The sequence below is a fragment of the Nyctibius grandis genome, chromosome 17 (genome assembly GCF_013368605.1).
Source record: "Nyctibius grandis isolate bNycGra1 chromosome 17, bNycGra1.pri, whole genome shotgun sequence".
Taxonomy (NCBI): domain Eukaryota; kingdom Metazoa; phylum Chordata; class Aves; order Nyctibiiformes; family Nyctibiidae; genus Nyctibius; species Nyctibius grandis.
The window spans coordinates 3488139-3500309 of record NC_090674.1 but is presented as its reverse complement, the minus strand read 5'-3'; the positions used below and the strand labels follow the sequence as shown (position 1 = coordinate 3500309).

The window sequence follows — 12171 nt, the reverse complement described above, 5'->3', positions numbered from 1 at the left end:
TACATACCGGCCTCTGCCCAGGGCGGGCCCTGCCCTGGCGGCCCCCAGGCACGGCCCCCACCGCCCCCCGCGGGCCGGGCCGGCTCTGCTCCGCCCCAAAGAGGCGGGGGAGGCGCGCATCGATAGCTCGGCGCTCCCTTCGCCAGGCGTCTCCCCGTCGGTTGGCTCGGGATCGATTGGCGTGCGGCCCTGCAGACCCTGCGCACCACCGAGGAGGCGGGCGCCACCGGCAGCCCAGGTGGGTACCAGCGGGCTGGGGGCGCGGGGCGGGGCAGCGCTGCGCCGGTGGCCCTGGGCCGCGGCTGTCGCGTCACCTTGCGTCAGCCTCCGCTCCGAACCCGACCGCGGCTGCATGGCGCGGGCCCGGCCCTGAGGGGCCCCTCCTGCCTCACGCCTCTCGCAGGGCTCCGCCCCACCGTCCCGGCCCCGGGGGGGCGAGGGGCAGCCGCACAGTCGCTTGTCGCTGCGCCTCGGGGCCGGGGAGGGGAGCGTGTCCCCCCGCCGGGGCTCCGTGTGGCGCCTCAGCCCCGCGGCCGGGCCTCGAGGGTGCCCCTCAGGCGACCTCCCCGCGTGGCGCAGGCCCTTTGCCCCCACGCTCGCCGTGTCTTCCTCAGGGCTCCCTCCGGCCGCCTCTGGGCAAGGTGACCTTTCGCTTCGGCTCCGACACGCGTTCCGTGCCAACAGGTCTCCTCTCTTGCCTATCTCCTCCCCACGGTGTGTTTGCGTGGAGAGAGTGAGGGGAGAGTGGCCTGAGGGCGCCTCCCGCCCTTTGTGTGTGACGGGCGCTCCGTGCAGTGCCCCCCTCACGCGCACTGGCAGCACCACCCGCCTCGCTTCCCGCCTTGGGGCTGCCCCTGCCCGGCTGGCCCAGGCCCCGCTCCCTCAGGGCCTGCCCCGTCCTACCTGCTGGAAAAATTGCGCTTTTTCCAGAAAAAGTGAGTCAGCTTTGAGCCAGGTCCTGGTTTGGACTTTGATTCTCGTCCTGATAAGCGCTTACTGTTCATTTTTTACTACGTATGTTAAGGAAAAAAAAACAGTCACAGAAAGTAAGTGTTTTGGTTTTCTTTCTAGTGGCATAGTAGTGGGCTAGAAAGTTATAAATGTAAAAGCCTTAAAACACTTGAAAGATTCCTAAATAGTGATTTATGTTGCACAAGTTTAGGTTAAGGAGGTGATTTACTTTACTTACAGTTCTTATGATGACTTCAGGCATAATATTGTTCATGTACCAGAGGTTTTTAGTCACTGGGATGCTGTTCTGTGCTTCTGAATGTTTCTTCAAGATCTTTCCTCTGATTTGGCTCCTAACACCTGTAGATTTTGGTTTTTATTTACTTCTTTTTAAAGGTGATATGACAAGGATTACTTTATTTGCTTTTGTTTGAACTTCAGCTTTCTTGTCAATTTTATTAAAATAAAACCCTATAATATGAGGTGGTGGTCCCATGTGTACGAGTGGTTGGTCATTATTATGTGGAATAATACTATTGTTTTTGAAAAATGTTGAGAAGTTTTACGAAGATAAAAACCTTAAACGTGTTTAACGTGAAGATACGCTTTATTCAAATGTAACTTCCCGGTGTTACGATGTTTCAGTTTCATTCTGCATGACAGCATAGTTTCAGTTTTCAGCCTTTAGAAAAAGCCTTTCAGTATTTGTTTAATTCTGGTTATTTTATTTAACTGTATTAGTTAAATGTTTTCACTGGCTTTTTTTTAAGGAAATAAAGGCTTAAATGTGAGTGCTTAAAATCAAGCAAACCTCATTATGGGAAAACCCTGAATCTTAGTATAAAATTTAAAATGTAACTCGTGAAGCCATCGTTTTCTTCTATTGTCAGATGTAAATAAGTGACATATCTTGCTTTTCTGCTCTGTAAAACTCAATCGTACATACACTGGTTTAGAGGGGTATGTGGGGTTGGGAGACTTTGCTAAACACAGAACTGATGCAGGTACTACGTTCTAACCACAAGATATGGCCTGCATGCTCTTTTCCTTACTGTAATAACATGCTTGATCCTGCCCTTGCTTACGCTAATACTAGTTTTGCAATTCATTGGTTAAAAACTTGAACAGGGACTTAGGGGTTTTAATGGTCTGATTACCAGATAAGTTGAAACAGAAATGGTTGGAGAAGAGTATGAAGGGAAGTGTTTCATTTATGACCAGTGTTACTTCTCTAATGTAGCTTTTTTTGCCTCCTCGATGCAGTAATCTATGCTATCACTTTGAAAACCTCTTAGAGTAACGGTTGATGAGCTATTTATGGGACTTGTATCTGATTACTTCCCACACTTACGTTCTTCCCAGAAAAGGGGTTTGGGTAGGGTGAGTTGTTTCACAGATGTCATGTAAGAATTCTGCAAAAATACAGTTGAAGGCTCTGGGCTGTTACTTTAGACCAGGCTTCCAAAACCAGAGTGCTGGCAACTTGAAGAAAATACTGGCAGCAGAAGTTGAGGAGGCCAGTACAAAACTGCTTCAGATCAGCGTAGAGTTTTAGTCTTCCCTTTTCTGGAAGAGGATTGTAGGTTGGCCTTCATGATTATTGCAACAAAATGTGGTGTTTTGGTTAGAAAAAGAACGGAAAGATGAACTTAATTTGCAAATGGGAGTGGTCTGTAATTATCGAAGTTCTATATGAAACTCTAATTTGAGACTTAAAGGGCATAGCATAAAGCATTTTTTTAAGGTAGAAATCAAGCTTAGTGTTTTTACTGCTTTTTAGATTGATTACAGTAAGAATGACAGTGATAGCAGTATGTCAGCTCTGCTGAGAGTGTATATTTCAATCATTTTCTCGTTTTTTTCTTTCAGAGCGAGAGTGTAATTATGGAACAGAAATCCAGAAAATGACAGAAAAACATTAGTTGCCCTCTTCTAGGACAGTCATGTTGGAAGGATTGGTAGCCTGGGTCCTCAATACCTATTTGGGCAAATATGTCAATAACCTGAACACAGACCAACTTTCAGTCGCTCTTCTAAAGGGTGAGGCTTCGTGGTATTTTCTGTAGTGTTTCCCTGCTGTGGTTTTAAAACAAAACGTGTTATGTTTTTGTAATAAGTGGAAGGTGGAATAGAAACAATCACTTAATATTGTGTTTAATGTTTACATAAACCCTTGTAATAGAGAGTTTTGTGCTAGCACTTTACAATGAATAGTAAATTTTCTTGTGTTCCTATCTTTGTTGGGTTTTATCAACACTGTTAAACCAATTTATATGAAACTTTCACAAGTATGCGCAGCATATCTTATCAGCATGTTTAATTTATATAATATTTGAGTGTCATTTGTCTTAATACTGTTCAGTAACTTTCCTGTTGAGAGACTGTGGCAGGAAGTATTCTGGAGTCTTTACCTCTTATGTTTTGGTGCTAGTAGTTACTCCTGGTAGCTTCTGGTTTATGTCGTATTATGTCATGTTATGTTCACGAGTCTTGTACTTTTACAGAGTCCTCATATCAATGCTTTCTAATTTACCTTCTGCTGCTATTATCTGCTATGTTTGGAAAGAATATTTTATAACACTTCAAAGATTTTCTGTGCATGCTTTTTGTAATATTGAGAAAATATTTGAAGTATCTCTTTTGAAAAGACCTTGGTTACAGTAAAGTTCAGATCTAAAACCTTGCAGAAGATTGCTTCTGGATGACCTCCTCAGATAGTTAGAGCACATGGCATTGAAAAATGAACAAGTATATTAAATAACCATTGCAATTGTAACACAACTTGAAGTGGTAGATCGGCTGTTCTCATGAAATCCTATTTGATTTTGTTTTTTTTTCTTTAAAACATGTTGCCAGTCATTTTAGGCTTATAATGTTCAAGTTGGCATTCTTTAACATAATTTTGTTTAATAGACTTGTCTTTTTTTCTGCTTTGTATAGGTGCTGTTGAATTGGAAAACTTGCCACTAAAGAAAGATGCCTTGAAGGAACTGGAATTACCATTTGAAGTAAAGGCAGGTTTGTATTTTGCTTGTGTGTGCACGACAAATATTTATAAACAGGAAGTATTGCATATTTTAGAAGAACCTTTACCTGTGAGTCAGAAGCTTGAATAAATGAGGTAGCCTGGTTTTCAGGTTATCTAGTTCTATTTCAGCTTGTTTGTTTCTTACACCACTTTTTCTTTCAGGTTTTCCAAGGGTGATAGAGTATGTTTACACAGGAATCTGATAGCATCTCTGTTTTGTATATCTAGGTTTCATTGGCAAAATAACACTACAGATACCTTTTTATCGCCCACATGCGGATCCATGGGTGATATCTGTCTCAAAACTGCACTTAATTGGTGCACCAGAAAAAAAAGAAGATTTTGATGAGGAAAGGGAGAGGTTGCAAGAAAGAGAATACAAGAAAGCCCTTCTTCTAGCACTTGAAGAAAAATGGAAAGTGAGTCATGCTCGTCTTTCATGGTGAAGAAACCGCTATGGTAGATGGATTGCATTTAAGCCTCCTGACAAGTAGGAGAACAAATGCTTAGGAAACTAAGTTAGAATTTGATTCATACATGGTAACATAGTGCAATTTCTGCCCCACCCCACCTCTGTCATGTTGTGTTGCCCATGTATGTTGGAGATACTGAAATTGGGTTTTTTTTGTCTTTCTCTCTGTTCACAGTAATTTCAGTGTAACAAGGTATATTGTTTACTGGCCGGTTGTTACAGTGGTGGTTAATGATTATCCCTATTTTCTCTTTTAGAAAGAACGACAACAGAAAGGGGAATCTTACTGGTACTCAGTTACTGCATCTGTAGTCACAAGAATTGTAGAAAACATTGAAGTAAGCCCTTGCATTGTAGAGCTTTTCCCACTTGTTAAGAATTACCTGTGCCCACTGTGCTTCACATTGTGTAGTCCTCAGAGAAGAAATATGTAAATCAAAGGTAGATGTTTGGCAGAGGACGGTCCCTTTTCAGATTAAACTTTGTAACTTCAGTCTTAACTTTTTTTGGTTTGTAACAGTAGGTGGATAATGAATTTGCATGAAAACTGATGGTTTTTGTCTCATTTTAAAACTACCAGGAATTTGTTGGAGAACTGCAGAAATTAAATATTACATTGCTTCAGTATTAATGAATAGTACTGCTGTCCACTCTAATAATGTAAATAGCTGTCTCTAGTAATGTTTTTTTTTTGTCTAGTTAAAAATTCAGGATGTCCATTTGAGGTTTGAAGATGGCGTCACAAATCCTTTGCAGCCATTTGCGTTTGGCATTTGCATCAAAAATGTATCGATGCAAAATGCGGTATTTGAACCAGTAAGTATGACTTTTTGTACAAGAACTCGTGGCAGCTAAGATATATTATGGGTGCTAGTAAATATTTAGTAAAATGTATGGCATTTTAATAATCTTCTGGTTATTGTAATAAATGGATTCTGGGCATTTCATGTTGTTTATTGAGTATGCAGAACTAAAAACTACATGGCATGTGGTGTGTGATCTTGACTTTTTTCCACTTTTTCTAATTCAGGTAGAGAAGCTGATGCGGAAAAAACAGTTGGATGTTGGCGACTTCAGTGTTTATTGGGATACCAACTGCACTTTATTGGGTGACCTGCCTCCTGGTCAGCTACAGGTACAAGAGAGAGATTTTGCATATGAAAGAGACACTTTTTTTGTTATTGTTAGTCTCCTTTCTGTATTGCATACCTAATTGACTTAGAATTTATTTGATCTGATGCTTTTAAGAGCAACGGAAGTTCATGGTTTCATGCTATAATGATAGGATACATGTGCAACCCACAAAGGCGGTGCTGTGAAATACCTTGTTTTACCTTTGAAGAGAAAACATGTTTAAGAGGTTTTTTTTAATGGACTGGCATGCTAATAAAGTGTATTCTAATATATGAAGCCAGTGGATCCTAATAAGTATTGTACACTCCTTTCTTATAGAATAAATTTGCTTGTAACCCACAGGAAGCAATGGATAAAAGTATGGAAAGTCGTGATCATAATTACATCATGGAACCTGTATGCACTTCTGCCCTTCTTAAGAGAAATTGTTCTAAGGAGCCTTTAAGATCACGCCAGACTCCGCGGCTTGAGTGTGACATTCAGCTCGAGACTATACCCTTGAAGCTTTCACAGGTAAATACCAACCACCTTCATTTAGCTCTCAGGCTGCATTGGGTGTCCAAACCAGTCAGCCTTCAAGATTGCTTGGGTATCTGTGTGCTGTGTTCCACACTGCTTTATGGTCTGTTTCTAACAAAGTGACTGATTAAAGAAGATGTTCCTTCATGTTTTGGTTATCACAATGTCTACAGATTCAAGTTGGTAGTTTGACATAGAGTGCATTTTTTCCTTCCCACATGCTGCAACTGTTGTTTGTATGTCAGTGCTTCTGAAGGTTCTGCTGGTAAAATGCCATCTTGAATTATCTATCTCTAAGAAAACTGTTGCTGACTCAAACTGTGAAATACCTGTAGGGGTCACAAAACTCTGGTAGTGTTTGTAACAGCTTAAATACCAATTATTACAGCATAAAGTTAATACTCTCTTAAAGATTTACTTTTAGAGGCAACTGAAAGGGATATACTAAAGAAATTCTTTGTTTTAAAACCAAGCATTTCAAATTATTTAATTATTTTATGGCAACTGATTATTGCAAAAAATTACGTTGTTTGTTTATTGTAGTAATAGGAGGGATGCATATGGGGTTTTTTAGTCTATAGAATGTATGATAGTGGCTGATGTTACGTTGATAATCTGACATGGAAGGAGATTTCATTCTGTGTGTTTGTAAATAAGGAGGCCTGTAAATTGAATGTCACACATTAACTACTAGCTATGGGAGAAGATATGTGACACTAGAGAACCGAATTATGAATTATGTTTAACATTAATCTTAATTCTGAAGCCATATGCAGGCCATTGATGCAGATAAACTAAACCTGTGCTTGGGTTTTTGTTTGGTTTGTTTTTTCCTCTTCTTTGCTTTGGGAAGCACTCCAGTATTGCCTAACTCGTCTGTGTATTCTTTTACTAAAAGATGCAGTATCAGCAGATCATGGGATTTTTAAAGGAACTGGCTAGAAAGGAACGGCAGCTTAAATTCAGGAAGTGGAGACCAAAGGTTACAGTAACAGAGAAGTAAGTATATCTACATATGTGGTGGTGTTAATATGATATTAAAAACTATACCAGGGAGACCAGAATGAAGACAAATATAAAAAGTTAGATAATAATAATATAGTAGAGTTTCAGTTTTCATGTTTTGTTCCCCTACCTCATAAACCAGTTTTAAATATTCAGATGTAATTCAAACTTAAAATAAAATTATTCTTACCTAAGGCTTTTACCAGTTTGACATGCATTTGGGTTTTTTTGAAGTATTAGTAATACAGTAATTTAAAAATGTTTCAGCTGCCGAGAATGGTGGATCTTTGCTTTGAATGCTAATCTTTCGGAGATCAGGGAGCAGAGACAACGTTCTACCTGGGAGTTCGCATTACGTCGGGCCCAGGATGCAGTATCTTACACTGACATGTATTATAGCAAGTTGAAGGGGGAACCACTGTCTTCTGCAGAGCAGGTATTTACGTTTGAGTTCCCTACGGTTTTGATTAATCATCTTATATTTGATTTGTTTCTTCTTCTCAAATTTAAAAATCTGTTCTAGTTTAGAAACATCTTTAGTTTTACTGCAGGCCATTTTCACTGAACAGACTGTCTTTTGACCACGACTGAGTTTTTAATGCTTGAAACCTGGGCTTGTGGGAGGTGTTTGTGTGGCAGGGTTCTTGTGGTTTTGTTCTGCTGTGCAAAAAGCTGTCTTTTTTTTGAGCTGTAACTGGTTTTCACCAAAAATAGCACTAACTCTCATAGAATGCTCATGTCAGTCTGTGACATGCTTTTCTAACTCGTGTTCTCTATAAACTCAAAAAGTATTTAAATATCAGAAGTGTGTCAGGTCACCCATGTGGTTCGATAGATAATGTAAGAAAACTGTGCTTAGGCACTTGGATACTATCATTAATGCCATGTTAGTTTTGTCTACGAATCTCTCATTTACTCAGTGCAGAGGTGTTTCACACGTTTGTGAACAAGACGCTATATTCTTTTCGTGCAATTACTTTACCTTTTTTGTCTTTTCAGGCAGAAATGCGTCGTATTGAGGATGAGCAAACTTACGAAGAGCTGAAGATCCTGTATGAGACAGTTCATGATAAATTTCATGACCTAGCTGAGGTGAGGAGCGTTCTGCATACAGGGTGGTCTTTGGAATCTTTAAGTGAATTGTTCTGAGGTATTGTGTTCTGTTCTGCTGGAGAGTGTTAGAATGTATGTGCTTTGATTTAGAAGCATGGCATTAATGCTAAAATTTTAACAATGCTCGGTTCCTGCAGTTTTTACTTGCACAGTGTAATCTTTTATCTAGTCTTATGATGCTCTTCCTCAATAGTATCCTTGCCAGAATTCCTAGGGCAAGTACTCTTCATCTTAAAAACAGAGAGTAGAAATAATGAGTATTTTTGCAGAATAAATACGTGGCAGAAATAGGCCTCATGTAAATGGCTTACTGAGCACACTTCATAAAATACGGACTAATCTCTGTAACAGGACAATGTTGCCTCTCTTTCAAATACAGTTGCTAAAATTTAGAGCTGTGTTTTGTGGTGTCAAATGACTTCTTATTTGGTTTAGTGTTTCTAGACTAAGATTTAAATAATGCCATATGGCTTCATATACGAATATGCAGCAGTTAACTGATGATATGTTTGTTATTTCTTTGCTGCTGCTCTCCCAAAAGGCTAAATATTGATTGGAAATATCCCTGCTGGTGTACTGAAGAGTGCTGAGTAGATGGAATTGTATTTTTATTGTGATGTCTTTGTACACTTGTGATATTCTTTCACTTATCAGCAGTAATGAGTATGTCTTCAATGTTCAAACATAGAGTGTTAAAGAGCCATTGCCTGATTCCCCTGGAGGTTCCCCTACAGCAGAATCTGCACATGGCAGTAGCACTGGAATGCTGCAGTATCTTCAGTCCTGGTTTCCTGGTTGGGGAGGTTGGTATGGATATACTCAGCAAACAGATGAAGGTGAACCTTTTGAAGGGCTGCTGCCAGACACAAAGGAACAGTGGAATCCGGAAGACATACTAGGTATGGAAATACACTGGAATACAGTGTGTTCTGTTTCTTTTTAAGGCTGTTAGTGCTACCATAGTTAGATACCTGGTAAAGATGAACAGAAACAACTCTTTGGTTCTGTACTGTTAAAAGATTACATGTGTCAACTGATGTACCTAGCCAGCAGAGCCTGTCTAAAGCTTAACAGCCTGTTAAAAAAATCTCAGTACCTGGTGTACCTGCTTATTTCTAAAGCGATATATGGAATACATTTGCTCCCACTGTTACAGATATTTATGGCAAAGAGCTTTGGGACTTCTTCTGTTCAGGTGGGTGGGGGTCATGTAGCGTGCTGTGACTGGGTATAACATTAACAGTACTGGGTTTTTGGGGTCTTTGTAAATTTAGGTTTACATTACCTTAATTGAAATAGAAGAGTTCTATGGAATATTCAGCTTGATATTCATAGAGTTCTATGGAATATTTCAGAAGGTGTATCTGCTTTATTTTTTGTTTCTGTTTGTCTTCCCTAGACCTGGGGAAATCTTTATTTTCAAATTCAGAAAACTTTTTTGTTCTTCAGCAGCCTTCCAGAAACTTGACTTATTTAATTCGTTGTTTTGTGACTTTTTTTTTTAAATTAGGTGCAGAAGAATTTTTTGATCCTGCTGCAGATGCTTCTAGCATGAATACATTTACAAAGAGAGATCATGTTTTTGCTAAATTAAATCTACAGTTGCAGGGTGGCTCTTTCACTCTGTTGTATAAGGAGAAGAAGGTGGTGCATGCTGAGGAGACTGCTTTTATGCAGCTGGAGTTTTCAGGTATTAAGTCAACTTCTGTTCTTTCTCAAAAAAGACCAGAGCTTTGTCTGCCTTCAGACTTTCCTTTGATTTTTGTTCTTAGTTCTTTAAAACAAAGATCAAAATGGAAATATGAAAACAGCTTGTGGAAATTGATGTATCAAGTGAAAATAAGTTTCTCTCTTCAGATCTGTGAGTGATTTCAACACAGAAATCTAATTTTAGACATTATGTGTGAAAGGAAGAGAACTATAGAAATACATGGTTCACAATTATTGTAACGTATTCCAAATTTCTGTGTTCACTTTTTTTAGTAGAAATAAATATATATAAGCACTTCCAAAAGACTTGTTTGTTGGATGATACTTGTTACCTGTGAAATTAAAAAAAAAACTGTGGGATGTACAAAAAGAAATAAAAGCATTTTATGTATTTATGTTCCAGGTGTAAAGATCTTAGCAGAATCCCTTCCTCGCAGAAATTCTTCTCTTCTCAAAGTTCAGCTTGGTGGTCTTTTTCTGAGGGATTTGGCAACGGAAGGGACCATATTTCCTTTTCTTGTTTTCCCGAATCCTGTAGGTGAAAAAAACTCTTTAAGTTACTATGTAGGATGCATAAGTCTGTATGAAAATAGTTATATTCCAAAACTCAACACATGTTTTTCTTGGTTTGTGTCTTATCCCAGAAAGAGAACACAAAAATCTTGAAGAAAAATTTCCATTTGTTGATCTTACTTTTCCCCTCCCTTCCCAAAGATCATTTGTAGTACTCTTCATTGTTTGCTCTGTATGCTTGTAACTTTGACATTACAGTTATATGTGTTGGGAAGAAGATAATTTGTTGAACAAGATTTGATTTTTGGAACCATCAGCATTGCAGCTTAATCAGTGATTGTTCTTTTTCATAAAGCTTTTTGGTCCAAGTAAGGTTTTATTTCACCTGTATACTGTTACACTAAAAGCAGAAATACTGAACTTTTTATTTTTCTTCCTAATGAATTGCTGAAAAGATTTCAAATACCTCTTCTGAGCAAACGAAGTTTGAATCTAATTCCATGAGAATTTCCCATGTATTTTGTACTTCGTAATTCATAGAGAACTGACTGAAATTTGCACTTCAGTCTGTCTGCTGCATGACTAGATAGCATTAGCTGCTTAGTGATACTTCCTTCTCTTGTTTGACTACATCAGGGAAAAAAATGCATATAATAATCTCAGACTATACATGTAATTCACTTATAAAGTGACCATAAGGCTAATACAGAAAAGACTTTTATGCTTATATTAGGTGGCTTGGTTGATTTTATCTAAACAATCTTTTTCTTTTAAATTCTTACTAGCAAAAAGAGGTTGGCTGCATGTCTTCCTTTGGACTCCAAAGTTTGTCCTCAGAAATGACTAATCAGAACACTGGTAAAGATTTCATTTTATGTTTGATGATAACAAGCATATGAGATAATTCCTACAAACCAGCAATTTCAAAACTGAGTGCCTAGGGTTTGGCTTCATGCAAATGCTTTTTGCAAATAGTGAAGATAAAATCATAGAAGCTTTGTTCAGACGTAAGAGTGTGTGTAAGATGACTTTAAAGAAAGTGAGTAAGAAAAAATGTATTTCAAGACAATTGGGAGTTGCACTAGCTCCTTGTCTTGGTTTAAAAGAAAAAAAATATTGTTAGGATTTCAACATAAGGACCCCAGTTCTGAAAATTTTTTTGTGTATACAAACATGTTGAATTCTGTTGATTGTAGAAGTTGGTCATATTATTTGCTTTTCTGTTACTGAAGAATTTTCAGACAGATACTACTTTCCTAGTAGTATCAATTAAAAATTAGTTATTAAATTAGTTTTCTGCTTTTGTCTGTTTGGTTTGGTTTTTTTTTTACAACTGCTTTTTGTAACTCATTTTTTATCAGTTGCAGATCCTGATGCCCCAGTGTTTGAGATGCTTTATGAGAGAAATCCAATCCACAGCAATTTTCAGAGGCGCCTGGAAGTCAGTACCAGACCTCTGAATATTATTTACAATCCACAGGCCATTAAGAAAGTAGCTGACTTCTTCTACAAGGGAAGGGTGCATACCTCAGGTTAACCTTTAATGTGTTTTTTGGTGGGGTTGGGGTTTTTTGGTGGTACTATATCTTTTCTTATCTTTGACTTTTATTTATTTTCATTCTTAGAAATATAAAGCACTAAATATACTAAATATAAAGCACTGTACCTGGTGTGTAGGTACAGCCAATGGCTTTCAACTGCTACGTTTTCCTGTCCTGTATTTTAC

The 12171-nt window shown here is 38.7% G+C and overlaps 1 protein-coding gene across 7 annotated transcripts in view; it reads left to right on the top strand.

Moving 5' to 3' along the window:
- The first annotated feature begins 152 nt into the window (after positions 1-152).
- Positions 153-12171, top strand: part of VPS13D (vacuolar protein sorting 13 homolog D) — a 94447-nt gene continuing 82428 nt past the window's right edge. For 4 of the 7 annotated variants that reach the window (XM_068414978.1, XM_068414976.1, XM_068414977.1 and 1 more), the window contains exons 1-16: positions 153-238; positions 2821-2991; positions 3892-3969; positions 4208-4398; positions 4709-4789; positions 5151-5267; positions 5482-5586; positions 5928-6098; positions 7003-7103; positions 7377-7545; positions 8109-8201; positions 8911-9121; positions 9733-9912; positions 10336-10466; positions 11231-11303; positions 11807-11977. In XM_068414978.1, the coding sequence (XP_068271079.1) occupies positions 2895-2991; positions 3892-3969; positions 4208-4398; positions 4709-4789; positions 5151-5267; positions 5482-5586; positions 5928-6098; positions 7003-7103; positions 7377-7545; positions 8109-8201; positions 8911-9121; positions 9733-9912; positions 10336-10466; positions 11231-11303; positions 11807-11977 (1969 nt within the window). In that variant the 5' untranslated portion in view covers positions 153-238; positions 2821-2894. Of the gene's footprint in view, positions 239-478; positions 642-662; positions 685-931; positions 1047-2820; positions 2992-3891; positions 3970-4207; positions 4399-4708; positions 4790-5150; positions 5268-5481; positions 5587-5927; positions 6099-7002; positions 7104-7376; positions 7546-8108; positions 8202-8910; positions 9122-9732; positions 9913-10335; positions 10467-11230; positions 11304-11806; positions 11978-12171 lie in introns of those variants that run through there. The other 3 variants (XM_068414974.1, XM_068414975.1, XM_068414973.1) reach the window with 3 other exon arrangements.